The 16,097-nt window shown below is 38.7% G+C and overlaps 1 protein-coding gene across 4 annotated transcripts in view; it reads left to right on the forward strand.

Moving 5' to 3' along the window:
• Positions 1 to 16,097, forward strand: part of LOC115412167 (partitioning defective 3 homolog B-like) — a 387,150-nt gene that overhangs the window by 48,671 nt on the left and 322,382 nt on the right. For all 4 annotated transcript variants that reach the window (XM_030124503.1, XM_030124504.1, XM_030124506.1 and 1 more), the window contains exon 3: positions 9,169 to 9,322. In XM_030124503.1, coding sequence (XP_029980363.1) covers positions 9,169 to 9,322 — 154 coding nt within the window. The remainder of the gene's footprint in view (positions 1 to 9,168; positions 9,323 to 16,097) is intronic.

Raw genomic sequence — 16,097 nt, forward strand, 5'->3', positions numbered from 1 at the left:
TATCTGTACCTATATATACACATGCTATACATCCACGTAACCAGAAGAACATCAGCTAAAAGGTGTAGAAAACTGATTTTCAGAAAACAGAACATAACTCAAACAAGTATACAACAGGCAAATATCTAAAACAAGAGAACAGTCTGAGACCAGCGTCATGAGTAATTCCAAAAAACAACAGACCAATGGGACAAACTTTGCAGCGCTAAGCTAACACTAAGCAGATCCAACTGTGCAAGTATTATTTCTCTGCCACTTAAACTCACTGAATTAGACAAAGAAGAGTAAAAATAAAGTTTGCAACATGAAGAGATGATTACGAATACTGTCATAGCTGTGCTGTTTTCTGATCTTAACTTGGTTTTATATGAATGAAACTTCTGCTATCAGCTAAACCAGTGTTTTGTGTTACACTGAAATGATTCTGACTGGAAACAAATGGATATGGAACGGTCCATTGAGCTTCAGTCCTCCCCAGCCTGATTTCTTTGCCTCCAAAACACAATTTTCATCAGAAGTCAGTTTGGGGCCAACAACGCAAGCATTTGCAAGGAACAAACAGGCAACACACAGTAACTGCTTCCTCAGTATTATCTATTTATCAACTTTGACAAATTTACAGTATTTGTGCACAATTACCCATTTTCTTCCCAGTGGGCGGAGCTTATGCCCTTTCTCCTGGTTAATAGCGCTGTTGTGTGTTATTAAAATCACTACTGGTGGATCATTGAGAATATGGCCTGCACAGAATGTGTCCATCTGTGCCACTGTGTGTCTCCATAATGCTGTTCCATATGGCCAAGTGTGGTGTACAAACAGCCTCCGGGAGTCCGTCGGAGATTGTTAATACGCACCAACTTACATGCAGATTTCCATCCTCGTGCACAAGTTCATCTACTGTATATGTACGTAAACATTCATGCACATACACACACGTGGTATGGATGCACAAAAACGCCATCTGCATGAGTGAGGAAGCAGAAGTCATCATTATATGTTGGCTCTGTGACAGATCCTGAAGTTCTGTCTGAAGTTCACAAAGTCACTGAACAGTTGCACTGCTGGTACTGATGTAGGCTGCTTCTATTTGCTTCTTTATCTTTGGATTGTACGGCTGCATAATGTCGTTCTGAATGCATTTTAATGCTGCTCTACTGCCTTTGTGTCTTTGATAATGTCTCACTTTCTTTGTCTTTTTCTCACTCGCTCTCTTGTCCGTCTCTTTCCTCATAGTCTTTATGTCTTCCATTCATCTTTTAGTCTGTCTTGTCTGGATTTCTTGTGCTTTACTGAGAGGTGAAGGGGACCGGGAATCAATACAGGGTCGACGAAGACGTACACACAAACACACACAGACTGCTGAGCTGGTAAATTTCATTCATCCATATTCTCAATACGGAGGCAACACTTTCCTGATTATTGATTACCGTGGCAGTGGATTGATTACAGCAGAGAGGTCACACTCAGAGACGTTTGAGTGTGAATCTCTTCGCCACTTGCCTCTTTTTGTGAGTGATATGTTGATTTTATGAGCATAGAGACTCCAACAGAATGAGATACTGGGTGAGACAAATAGGGACGGTTAAACAAAAAGAAATAAAACTGTAGCATTAACACGATTCAGACTGAGAGAGTGAGTTCAAGTGTATCAGATTCATGCATTAATCGATAAACTCTTTGTTGCTTCGTGGGTGTATCCGATAGAACAAAGTGCCGGAACATGATGATTTACATTAGCTGATTTGTAGGGAACCACGGTAACTCAGATGGGAGGGACAGCTGAGGAGAGAGGGTGCACAGGAGGTTATCAGAGGCGAAATTAAGCGGGGAAAGCAGAAGACGAGTAACTAGGAGGATGGGGAAATAAGTGAAAAGAGACAAGGTGAATGAGAGGAAGCAAAAAAGGAGAGGAGGAAGAACGAAGCCAGAGGGTAAAACAGGGCTAAGCAGGAATATCTGCTGATATGTAGCCTAGAAAAGCTGACCCGCCTCAGGGTTCATTCAAATTCTCTTTGTGATTCACACAATTATTTTATGGGCATCACGAATATATGTGCAAGGCTTTTAAAAACTACTTCACAGCATGAGCTAACCGAGTCCGGTGCTTTTATGCCTGTGCAGATGACCTTATCGTGTCACATTAGAGAACCTGCACTGATTTCTTTTATAGGTGCACCACAAAGAGCGCAATCAGAATTATGTCACAAGGCAGAAAGTCCATACTTTTTCAGTTTGGCCTGATATCAGTAGAGTAGGGAAGAGGATGACGACATGCACGTATGAAGTCCCTCACAATGTAGTCTATAAACACAATAAATCTAGACAGGGTGGAGCTTAAAACTTTGTCTTTGCTTTTCATTGAGTTTCCTCTTTTCAGCTGACAGGCAGGTGTGCAGATGAGTAATAACAGATCTGTGTGACACTTCTTACTTCTTTATTTTGGGTCAGAGGTAGGGTGTTGGTTTTGCCGGTGAATCCCAAGTTGCACCTCAGATGCAGTTTCTGTTTTGCGGGGCTAGGTGGTGCTGTCAGTCTATCCACTGTCACTTTGTGTGTGGGTCTGAGTGTGATTGTGTGTCTGTGAGTAATCAAACCTCACTTCTGTTTTTCTCACGAGGAGGATTTTGTACCTGAGGAAGCATCACTTCTTTTTAGTTTTTTTGTACCTGATGTTCTGATCAAATTAAATTAAATTGTAGTAATTCCCTGTTTTTAGCTCATGTGAAGTTAATAAAGCAGATGTTACACATATACAAAGCAAAAAGAAAGAACTAAAGAATGATGTCTTATCTTCCCTAAATCCTCTAATGTAGGGATGTCAAACATACGGCTCATGGGCCAAAACGGGCCTGCCAAAGGGTCCAATCCGGCCCATGGGATGACTTTGTGAAATGTAAAAATTATACTTAAGATATTAACAATCAAAGGTGTCAAAATCATTTTACTTCAGGGGCCATATACAGCCCAATTCCATCTTAATCGGGTTTAACCAGTAAATTAATATTATAATAACCAATATTTATTGGAAACTCCAAATTTTTCTCTTTGTTTTAGTGTAAAAAAGTAAATATGGAAATGATAGACTGAGGCAGAATATCGTTAAACTTGCACAATTTCAGGTTGTTTGTGGTTGTTCATGTTATTCACATTTTTAATCGGATACTTTGCGGATGTAAACAATTTTATACTGTAATTTTACATTTTCACTGTTTTATTTTTACTGGTCCGGCCCATTTAAGATCATATTGAGCTGTATTTTGGTCCCTGAACTAAAATGAGTTTGACCCCCCTGCTGTAATGCATCACATTCAGAACCAGTGAATGAAAATAAGCTATAAGACGACACTTTCAAACTATACACACATATGCATTTGCTTGATTGTAGTGTTTTATTGATCCACTCCAAACAAATCGATCACTGCCTAATCGACCCGATTAATCAAGGTATGATGTGGAAAAATGTTAACGTAGGTGTGTGCACTAATGCCATGTTATGCACTTAGATCCCAGGCTGCTATTGATTCAGCTTTCTCAATTCCATCTACTCTTAATTTTAATAAAAGCATGGTAGGAACCCCAGAGCAAATACAGACACGCACATACACAATACTGTGCAGTCAGCAGTCAAAAGGCATCTCAGCATTCTAGCTACAGGTAATTTCTGATTATTTATGGTGTTAACTGCAAAATAAAAAGGTTATATTCATGAGTCAGAGGTATAGGGAATCCCAGTTTATGTCATTTCTAGTATGTGGAGTATTTTAGCCTTTATTTTCCATAGTTAAAGAGGAATTTCAGCTCATTGTGCTCCTCAAGGACTATAAATCTGAGGAAAATAAATGAAGCCACAGAAAAAATATTTTACTTTTCTCCAAATGAAGCCAAATTAAGGCTTTAGTCTTTGTGCAAATGCAGGCTTGAGCGCAGGTACTCAATCTAACAAATAGATGAAGGCATTTTAACATGAGGGTGTCAGTGGTGCGATCAAAGTAAAATGTGTGTTGTGACAGTAAGCTAAAACAGAAACAAGAAGAAAACAATAAAACACAAGTTTTCCAGCATCTTTATCTTTGGGTCTGTCAGGGTTGTTGACAGGACAGCTGATCGGGAGGTTAGATTCAGGAAGGAGTGTGCGATTCTGAGAAGATAGTACTAAATTTACATAGAAGATAAAACATGAGGCAACTTGGCAACAACTCAAACACTAGCATTATGTGGCTGGACTTCATGACCACTGGTACTAGAACATGTTGAGTATGGTTCACTGTGTTGCTGCTTTTATGATACAGCTCTCTAGTGCTGTGAATGATAATGAGGAAGTACAGTTTGCTTGTGTTTTTAGCCATATGTGTAGGTGTGGTTTGTTGGCCGCTAGAGGATAAAGACACCTGACTTACTGTTCCCTCTAAAACTCCCTCGGATTAAAATTTAATTTTGCTTTAGTTGTGCTGCAAGAGCTGGAAAATGGCCAGACTCTCAACGTATATACCTTCCTTCTGGAGACTGAATATAAGGATAGATGATATGATACTTATTCTTGCCAAAGTAGAAAAGTGAAGCCAAAGCATCACAGTTATGGAAGCTGCAGTGTTGCTTCTGAATACTGGATGTCTACAGATCACCAGGCCTTAAATTTATCCAAAATTGAGGTTTTAATTATCCTCAAGAATCGTAATTATTAATCTTAAATGTGTCAATTTAAACAGACACATTTAATAGGATTGATGTATTTTCTTTGGAAAGCTTTGTAAAGATGTTGCCAAATTTGCATTTTAACCAAATGAACAGACCTACAAAAAATTGTTCATAGGTGACGGAGGCACATTTGAGGGGGAGCCTGAACATTAATAGGCATCAGAAACCTCAGTCACTGATTGGATAATCTTTTGTAATATGGTTAAGATTAGTTAAGAGTGACTTTTTGGTATTTTTGTGAATGTAAGTTATTGAATTTAATCAAAGTGCACCTGAATAAGGTCTCAAAAAGCCTTAAATTTGTCGTCCTTGAGCCAACAGATAGTCTATAGCTGCTTTTTTCCACCATTGACCGATTTCCACAGCCAAGCCAAAGGAGTAACAAAGGTGAGAGAGGCTGCACTTTTACACAGTGGACCTGCGTTCTGGAATCAAAGGGGTGGTGTGTAGTGCGCAGGGTATAGTGTGACATTTAACTTGTGCCTCGGAATTACTCCAAGCGTAGTGTTAGCATTAGCTAACCTCTCTAGAGTCGGCCCTTTTTTCACCGTTCCACAAATGTTAGCATGGATAGAGTCCTCTGCCCGAAGTGACAATGGCTGGCAGATCTCGGCATCTCCCCAGTTCCACATCTTTCTGGTCATGTTGATATGTTTGTTTATTGTGCACGGCCTTCGCTCATTTTCAAATCCCCCCAGCGTGGGGGGTCACACGTCATCAAAACGTCACCTGGTTACAGAATGAGAGGTGTTCCTTTTCCATAGCGTTCCGGAATCCTGATTCCACCTTTACCACGGCTCTGTTACTGCCTTCAGAGGCGTTACAGAGCTGCGCTAAAGGTGTGACCAAATGATCCCACCATTTCATTTACACAGACGTCGTTTCAGAATGAAGATGAAATATTCCTGGAACAGAAGGGATGTGTTAAAGGGGCTTATGAGAAGAACAGCAGAATCACGACTGATGGAATATTATCAGTACTGAGTAATTTTAACTATCCGTCATACATAATGAACGTTGAATATGGATTTTTTTGCCCAATAATGCCAGAAAATTAGCGCTTAGACTGAACTAGTATTTCTTTATGCTCTTGCAAATAAATACTTAGTAGACAATCCCATTTCCACTACTTTCTTAAGCCCTGGTATTTGTTTTTGCCTGTTTTTGCTCTAAAACTACACAACTTCTTAGTGAGTTTCCTAGATTTGCACCAAGCTGTGTGAACTTTAAATACCAAAGCTTGCATAAGGTAATATTACGTCACTAAAAAGTAGGCAAGCATTTTCAAAAGCATGCACTCACTCATCCAGAATCTACTGTGATCTCTGTGTGAAAACTGAAACAGAGAGCCATATCCCTCGTCTAATTCTCAGGCACATATTGACAAAATTGCCTAAGAGGAACTGAGGAAATAGGCAGAAAGTAACGTTTCATTCGGCTGAAAATGGACACATTACTGCAGGAGCGCTTGACACGGTGACACTCGGAGACAACTTCAAGTTTCAGGTTTTTCTTTTTTGCTCGGCTCTCTTGACATCCCAAAGCTTTTTTCCAGTAGAGCACATCTGTCAGCCCCCTTCATTATTATCATTATAATTCTCTCTGAGCTAGTCTCTCACACTCTCCGTGGCCATTTTTCGTTTTTTTTTTTTCTTCCCCACTCTCTGCAGTTTCACCTTTCTGCCTTTTCTACCCCTCTCTCCCACTCATGCTCGGTCTGCGGTGTCATTTTGTTTGGCAGGTCTTTGAGTCTTTTGTCGAAAGAAGTGAGTCGAAGTCATCTCCTCTTGTCTGGCTGTCTTTTCAAGAGACTGAGCGAGGCTACGTTGAATTTGTCCTCTCGATTTTTCATCCTGACATCCTTTCTGATGTTCTTCTCTCTGTATGCACGCTCATGGAAGCTGTTGGTCTACATAACACTCTTTGAAACACAGATTTACTGTACTTAAAATGATCCCCTGTCCATTTTTTTTCTATTTTCTGCCTTTTTTTTGTGATACATTCAAGAGTTATCATGAATTAATGGTAGATTAGGGACTGATTAAAAAGAGCTAATACAACAGGGAGGCTATGTTAACAAGCAAGTTGAAAGGAAAGAGCAAAATAAAAGTCAGTTTGTCAGTGTAACAAGAACAAAGATGGAGCGAGTCAATGAGAAATATGTGTGTTAGACAGATGGAAGAGAGGAGTGTGACAGAACATGAATGTGCGAGGAACTGGGAAGCAATGGTCGGACTGAAAAGTTGGTGAGATATGGAAAAGGGAGAGGGCGAGAAAGGTGTGATATTGAAGGACTCGATTCTGCTCTCTGGGAAGGAAATGCAGCTCTGTCCAGCAGAGATGAAAGCTCATACATGAGTATTATGTTACAGCAGAAAGTACATAACATATTCGTAATGGAAGCAAAGACACGTAAACAATTTAGATCCAGTACAGTCATTAAAGAATGCCTAATGTTTACTGTGCAACATACTACAGGTTGACAAAAAATGAACAAAAAACAATATTTATTTGCCAGATTAATTGATATATTTTGATATTTTGTCATTTTTCTCTGATTCAGTGTAGATATTTTCTGGTTTCTCCATGACAATAAACTGTGTATCTTTGTGACCAAACAGTAATTTGAGGGCGTCATGTCAGGCACTTTCACAACATTTTCTGACATTTTACAGACGAAACTCATGAACATAGAGATGTCTGTGTAGGTTCTCATTTGCCCAGGTCATTGTTCGTCGAGGTAGTCCTTTTCGGTTCAACTGGACTAGTTTAGCTCTTTTGAAAACATCTTGTCTGTCATCCAAGAGGCTTCTTCAGTTCATGATCATAGATTTGACAGATTAATCGATACTAGTTGTGTTACAATAGGCTGAAAGGAATCTTTGCTCAATGTTCACAAAAAGCACTGCAGCTTTTATTTCAAAAAAGTAATAAAACTTTCATGTTTGCAGAGCTTTGCACGATAAACTTATATTTAAGTTGTCTTGGCAGTATATTTTATGGCTTACACAACATTATGGTGTTTAACATGTTACTAATGGATTTATCTGTTATATTTTGGATCTGACATCTTGGCTGTTGACATTTTAATCTGTCTAAAAAGTGCACACACCGGCCAATGTAAACCCTTTTTGCGACTTAGCATTAGGTAGTGTGACTTAATCTCCTCGACCCAAAGCCAACAGGTCTCACTGGGACCCATATGATATCAGTGTGTGTCTGTATGCTCATGTGGACGCTCTCTGTGGGACAGAGAATACGTTGCATCCTTGTGGGTTTCGGTTTAGCAGGAAGCCTCTGGCTTTACTGGCAAAGTCCCCTTTCTTTACTCTTGGCCACTATAGACGAGTCACACACACACATAGACATATGCACACATACAGGTCTATTCAGCTCATACATAGAGGCCCCTAGAACACTGTGTTGACAAGCTCTGTGCTATGTTAGGCTAAACGCAGACTCAGTGCAATACTCAATGGACAGGGATTCACACTATATAACACAGTTGGAGCTAACAGGGAGCTGCACACACATGCAGAGGAGACACACGAATGGAGGCAACTGTTAAGAATTAGACACACACTGTCACAGGAATGCTGGGCTCCTTGGATGTCCTCTATAGCGTCCTCATCCACAAGGTAATGAAGCAAAGGAACGACGCACAATGTCATGTTAAAGTTATGATCAAAGCAAACCTGGTCCGTGGGATGATGTGAAGTTTCAGTCATTTAGGTTGAAAAGGCCCAAAAATGTTTTATGTAATTTGTCTGAGTGTGTTCTGAAGCTCCTGTTGGTGTATATTCATCATATATTTGTGTTTTTTTCAGAGTTAGGTTAGTTATTTTAGTTGTGTCATGTTCTGTAGACACAAAGAGCTGAAACAGTTTTGAAACATATTTTCGTTATGATTTAGTTATTGTATTGTTTTTTTGTGTGTTTTATTGTAGTTTTTATTCTATTCTATTTAGCTTTTATATATTTTATTTTACATTTGAACCGTTTACCTTTTCTCACACTACAAACACCGAGACCTGGGTAACTATATTTCGTTCTATCGTATACTATTGATTTTATTTATTTATTTGTTTATTTATTTATTTATTAGGGACAGTGAATATTAATAAACATCTACAACAAATGCAGCTTTAAATATGACAGATTGTAGCACCAGTGCTAATTTCCATCTGTAGTCCCTTGGCAGGTGACAAGAAAGACAGTTGACAAAAAGGCAAAAAGGCATTGAATTGACAATAAAAAGGACTGAATGACAATAAAGCTGAGTCTGAGTCTGTCTAAAGCAGACCTTAATCCGTTAGCACCTTTGCCTCCACTGCCTCTGAATTTTGCTGAGCTGTTTGTTAAAACCTCGAGTGAAAGCAGCAATTACTTAATTGAAAAAAACTGGGGCAACTATGAGAAGATTTACAAGTTAATTGCTGAAAATAATGCTTTGTTTTTTTTTTTTTTTTTCAGCTGATGGCGGTGTATGAGGAGCAGGAGGCCCAGCAGAGGGGCGTGGCTAACACAAGCCTCGCCCCTAGCCCTGACGTCTACCAATCCGAGCTCTCCGCCTTCCAGCCAATCGCAGGAGGAGAGATTGAAGTCACCTCATCAGCCCTGAAGTCAAGTGAGTACTTCTTCTTACTGTACTTTAACCACTGACATGTGTTTTCTACATTGTTTTTGAGGCGAACGCACACACCCCAAATGTCTTATTAATGGATGTGGAGCTCGATACCTCTGTTAAAACATTCTGTAAATCGCTGTTGACACTGAATGGTTATTGTTTCAGCTCTTTGCAGCTACAGTACATGACACATACTGGTATTTTAACAAACTGCACAAGCAAAAAAGACATTTGGCCAAAATTATACATGAAATCTAATAAAGTCTCCTCACAGCAGCAGTGGTGCAGTGATCAAAGCGATGATGAGGTAACTCTGCGTTCTTCAGACGAAAAACAATGACACGAACATTAGTCAGGTTCTGGCATTTTTCACCACATTGAGTCCAAACTAGATGAAGTGATGCGTTTGTGAAGAGCAGCCAGACCATAAGAATCACCGCTAACCGCCGCTGCTTTGTGTCACTGCTGACTTCCCTCACCATTCACGAAGCTGGGATGTTTTACAGTTTAGTTCAGTGACGCATGAGTAAAATGTAATTTTCTGATCGTAGAGAGAAAAAAAAAAGGTCTGTAGGGGAAAAGCCTGGATGTAAACTGCAGGTCCCTATATCTCGCAGCAGCGGATGTTAAAAAGATTTTACTGTTATTGGCGAAGAATAGCACTGAACTCCTACTGTTGGGCCAAAATGATAAATGGAAAACTTTACATTACGATGTGACGGGCAGTTCTGGAGGACAAAAACAAGACTCCCTCAGCTGGGACATTGGCAGCACTTTTACATGAGACCCAGATTGAGAGGAGAAGTGTAAAAGAGAAAACAGAGACGACAGGAAGTGCATGCGTTCTGTCAAACTCTGACATTGGCGTCTGGTTATCGTTACCTGGACAGAAGTTTTGGGTGACCTCTTTACTGTTCCTCTCTTTGGTTTGTTTCTATTCCATGGGTGTCAAAAATATGGCCCGTGGCCCAAAACTGGCCCCCCAAAGGGTCCAATCTGACCTGTGGGATGAATTTTTAAAATGCAAAAATTACACTGAAGATATTAATAATCATAGGTGTTAAAATATTTTAAGTTGAGGTGCCACATACAGACCAATATGATCTAAAGTGGATTAGACCAGTAAAATACTATTATAATAACCTATGAATGATGACAACTCCAGTGTTTTCTCTTTGTTTCAGTGTACAAAGTAAAATTCCATAAAAATGTTGATGTTTACAAACTATCCTTTCACAAAAAATGTGACTAACCTGAGCAAATATGAAGAGCCTGAAATGTCTTATGAGAAGTAACTGTAATCTTATCAATATTCTGCCTGTTATTAAATGTTTTGTGTATTTATAGATCCACTGTGATCTGTAGTTGTAATGGACATGTGTAAATGATAAACTGAGGCAGAATATTATTAAAATTGCACTTATTTTTCTTAAAGGAGTGATATTTTGCTTTTTTTTTTTAAAAAATGGAATTATGTCTTTTCCAACATTTCCCTGTGGTCTTCATAAACTGTAAATGCTCTGCTTGGGTCTGAATTCTTCATTCATTCAACTCCACAGGTCCATCTTCAACCCTATTTCTGAGTAATGACACCAGAATGGTGGTTTGGAGTGCTGGCCCTTTAAATGCACATGAGCCACTTCAGGCCCCGCCCCCTCCAGGTTGTTACCTGTGCTGCTCTGTCCCGTTCAACCAACAACTGAACATTTTAGGGAATGGGCTCCAAGTTTGGACATATTTTCAGTTTTTACTACAACCTCTGCTGCTGACAAACGATTATGTCGTAAAAATGTCGTCAGAAGTCTGGACCTTATATGTGCAAATGTCGTGATGCAACTAGTTATAAAACGTAACAAATTAAGCAGGAATGAAAACAGGTTGTAGAAATCCACTGGATTTTTGCCAGAATTTATATAAAGATAGTTTTGCAGCACCTGGAGGCTTCAAATTCAAACTGTATGAGCTATTAGGGTCCAAATACACAAATAAATGAACCAAAGACTAATAAAAGTGGGTTTAGATAAATATAAGCCCTTTAAGAAATTTCAGCTTGTTCGTATTTTTCACATTTTTACGGAAACTTTGTGGATCTAAACACTTTCATAATGTCTTTGTACTTTTTTCACTGTTATTATGTTACTGGTCTGGCCCACTTCAGATCATATTGGGCTGAATGTGTCCCCTGAACTAAAATGAGTTCTGTTCCCATCTCCATCGGCCTCTCCTGTTCTTGTTCCTCATCTGTCTTTGTCTTTTTCCAAGTGCCTGTTCAGCTGAAGTTCTCGACTGACATTTAATTTGGCTGTAACTCAACAAACCATGCAGATGACGGATTCTGTGTACCCGCTGTTAGCCAGAACTTATAGCTTCTCAGATAGTCACGGATGTAATTTCCTCCAGTTATGAATCAAATACAGTACTCATGAGTGTTTTCTTTGGTGCACAGTCCTCACATTTATCAACTTTATTGTTTAACGTTTGAAGATAATCTGTCTGGGTTGCTTTCTTAACAAATGTCCTGGTCAGTCTGAGGGATAAAAACATTTTATTAACCCATATAGACCCAGTGCTACTTTTGTGTCAGTTCCCTAATGAATTTTTCTCTATATTTAACCTTTCTTTAGTGATTTATCACCATTTATTGTAATATTACCCTCCTTATTTTGCGTTTTTTTTTTTTAGTGAAAATCAGGTATTTTCCCTACATGTAATTCACTGTTCATGCAGATGCTCATTAAAGCTCAGAGTAAATTCAAAGGTTATTATATCAAAACAGAGAAAACTGAAGAAAAAGTGAGTTTTTCAGCAAAATCATTCATTAACCAAACATAAACCCAGTGTCTCCATCCACTGTCATTGATCCAACTCCATGGGTTTTACTGGTGATCAATGTGGTAGAAGATGATGGTGTTTCCACAGTAACTATGGAGCCTCTGAACATCCAAATGGGTAATTTCTGATGAGCATGAAAAAATGATAAACTGTATTTTACACCAGTTATTTACATGTATTGATAGGATTAGAGGATCAACAGATATTAAACCATTTAAATCAGTAGATGGTTTTGATCGAAGTTTGTTTGAATCTTTATGGGTTAAGCTCAAACAGTGAACTGAAGCAAAAAAAAAAAAACATTTAAAGTCTGTACAGTAGTATCCCCCCCTGCCTACTTGCATTAGGTTTAACATCACATACTGTACATATTACAGGAAAAATTAGGTATCTTGCATCTTCACTACGACTATAACTCATAACAGTAAGAACAGAGCTGACCTGTCAGGGTACGTGACCTTCCCAAGTCGTGAAGAGGCCTTGGCTGTAAGATCCAGGCACTGTTAAGACAGGAAGTTTAGTCTATTTCAGTATGGTCTCCTGTCAGCAGAGATTAGTGCTAATGTGTGACTGTCATGGAAGATTAGAGGTATCCAAACTCTGGAGACCATCACTGTCAGTGTGAGAAGGTCAGAGTCAGGCCTCTATCACTGTCTAATGTTTGGTTCTCATTTGAAGCCCATGACTTCTCTCCAAGTCTCCAGGTTTCTCTTCCCACTGTTATGATCTTGACACTGGAAAAGTGACGGAAATAAACAGAGCAAGATAGCATCTTAAACACATCACATACTTATAATCTAATGTGATGGGAATGTCTGAGTATGAACATGTACAGATGTTAAAAACTTAGGTGGTGACGCCAAACCTGGTGATGGTTATGAATTAAATGGGAAAAAAAGAGGAATTTGGGTTTATTCTACTTTGACATGATGTAAAAGCTGCAGAAATACTCACACACTGATAAACTGGGCTGTAAACGCAGCACCACCACACCCAAGTGATTCCATACACAGTGTTCATACAGTAATCTTTTGTTGTTTTTATATTATAGAACAGGAGTGTCAAACATATGGCCCATGGACCAAAACTGACCAGCCAAACGGTCCAATCCAACCCATGGGATAAATTTATGAAATACAAAAATTACACTGAAGATGTTAACAAGCAAGAGTGTCAGAATCAATTTAATTCAGGGACCACATTACAAACTAGAAAAGCACTCGGAGAGTGCTGACCTCCGCCAAGGCAGATCAGTGCCCCCCCCATCACCACCAAAATTTAATAATTTGTTCCTTGTGCCAGTATCAACATTTCCTGAAATTTTCATCCAAATCTGTCCATAACTTTTTGAGTTATCTTGTACACGGACAGACAGACAAACCAATGCCAGCAAAAACATAACCTCCTTGGCAGATGTAACAGATTCAATCTTCAGCTGGTAAAATGTTATCATAATAACATATGGCAATGTCTACTTCCACAGTGCTATGGCACGAAATGTTGGTTTGTCTATTACCACAGAGCCAATCAAATAATCTGAATTCTGCACTCCGAACATTGTCCCAGTGGCTGATTTATAATCATCAAAAACCTGGGCAAGTTCCTCATATCTGGCAAAACAGTCGCAACATTTCATGTTGTTTGCCTGCATGCTGAAACTGAAAGTGTGAATAGGTGCTCAAACCAGGTTCTGATAACAGGTACCCTAGCCTTTTTTGTACCCAGATAGGCCCATGGCATGTGTGATGCTTATTGCTACAGTAGTGTGTCAGCAGGGTGACAGGTTAACCAGTCCACACAGGATAGAACAAGGGCACTGATTGGCTCTGTGGTAACAGACAACTAGAAAAAGTAGTCCCACAGTACTGTGGCAATAGCCACTTCAATAACATATGCATAATGACAACTCCAAATGCTTTACTTTGTTTTAGTGGAAAAAAGTGAAACTACGTGAAAATGTTTACATTTACAAACTGTCCCCCACAAAAAATGTGAATAACCGGAACAAATGTGAACAACATGAAATATTTTAAGAAAAATAAGTACAATTTTAACAGTATTTTGCCTGTTACTAAATTTTTGTTGCATTTTTAGATCCACTGTGGTCTGTAAGTCGTAATGCACATGTGTAAATGATTAGCTTAGGCAGAAGAAAATTCACTACGGAGCCGCTGAATGTCCAAATGGGTCATATCTGATGACCATGAAGAGATGACAAAGTGCATTTTACATGAATTATTTACATGTATTTATAGAATTAATGAGTCTAAAGCTAAATATTTTTCATCAGTAGATAGTTTTGGTCATTGGTGGATATTCAGGTCTTTAAGGGTCAATATGGATTTATAAACACTAGTAAATAAAAGGGACTAAAACTCATCTGAGAGGAACATCAGAACTAAGATATCAAACCCATTTTTGGAAGCCTTACTTATTTTTATTTATTTTTATAAAAGCTCACAATGGCTTTGAACATGAACAAGAATAGACTCTGAACTATTTTTGAGACATGTGTTTGCCTAGTTTGGATTCTATATTAGTGGGTCAGGACTTGTTGACCATTGTTAAACGCTGGACTCAAGGCCAGACCACTTGAGACCCACTAATGTAGATCATGGCCACAGGGTCTACGAAGTGTATCAGTGTTCAGTCCACTTCCAAAATGGCAACATGAAAACAACACTAACTTTTATTCAGACTTTGTGAAAACATTTTTAGTCTGTCTCCACATCTTTCATGTTCCTGTTACTCATTTATCTTGCCTTGTTTTTCTTTAATTCCTGTTTATTGCTTTTATCTATTTGTCCCATATCTTATTTTTCTTTGACTACACAGTAAGGATTTGAATCCTTTTTTATGGTATTCCTATTGTCTTTTATCAGTCACTTCTCTTTCTGTCACCTTCTTTATGTGTTTTATTATCTTCCATCTTTCTTTTCATTGCACCTTGTTACATTTCTAATTGCTTTCTTTTTTCTCATTGATGGTGTTTCTTTCCTTTCTCAAACATCTAATCCACCCCTTTCTCTGTCTGTCACTGATGTCTTTTTTCCCTCCCTCTGTTTATCCTCCTTTCATTGCCTTTCTTTAAAGAGATGAATTGATTAGAGGTTTGATGTAATCCATACCCCCAACCAGTCTTAAGAGCACCAAGGGTCCATTTTGTGATGATCAATATATGACCCTACACATATCATTTGGCATATGTTCTCTGAGTAGACCACTCACATCCCCCTCCCTCCACCTCCTTTCTGGTTGTATTCCCGACAGAGCTGTGGAAGCTAATATGACACTGTTCTTAATGTATATATGGATCGAGGGGCCCTCAAGATAGAGAGGTTCAGCAGTATGTCACACAGAAAACCAAAAGAATACCTCTAGTTATTAACTGTATTTATTTGCCGAGCTTTCTATAGTGTTGACTTTCCTATTTCCCTATGGCTGAGGAAGCGTTGGTCTCCATTAATCTGCTTCTGTTAAATGATAATTTTATGCAGTGAGCTGATGAGATGTGAAGAGAAAGACGATATCATATGTTAGCCACATGCACATGCAGAACTGCAAATCAGCCACTTATTGGCCATTTGGATGCTCAAATACCAGAGTTCAGTGACGGTTTGGGATGAAGGATGTGTCATGAAATTCTCACAAACTCACCACTGACAAACACATGGAATAATGCACACTCTCATCTTCTGAAACCCTTGTTGTTACTTTAAAATATCAACAAACATATGGTTTATGTCTGCATTTGTATAAATTAATAGTTATAAAATGATAATGCTGGACTTTATTTCAAACATAAGTAGGAAAAAGAAGAAAAAGTCACACAATGTACAGATACCTCATTGTGGTTCCTTAACCCTTATTGGTCTGAGCCTATTTTGGCTGTTTTTGAGTACTTTTGATTTTGCCTTTATATACTATATAAAGAAATGTTTAC

The sequence above is a fragment of the Sphaeramia orbicularis genome, chromosome 21 (assembly GCF_902148855.1).
Source record: "Sphaeramia orbicularis chromosome 21, fSphaOr1.1, whole genome shotgun sequence".
Lineage (NCBI taxonomy): Eukaryota > Metazoa > Chordata > Actinopteri > Kurtiformes > Apogonidae > Sphaeramia > Sphaeramia orbicularis.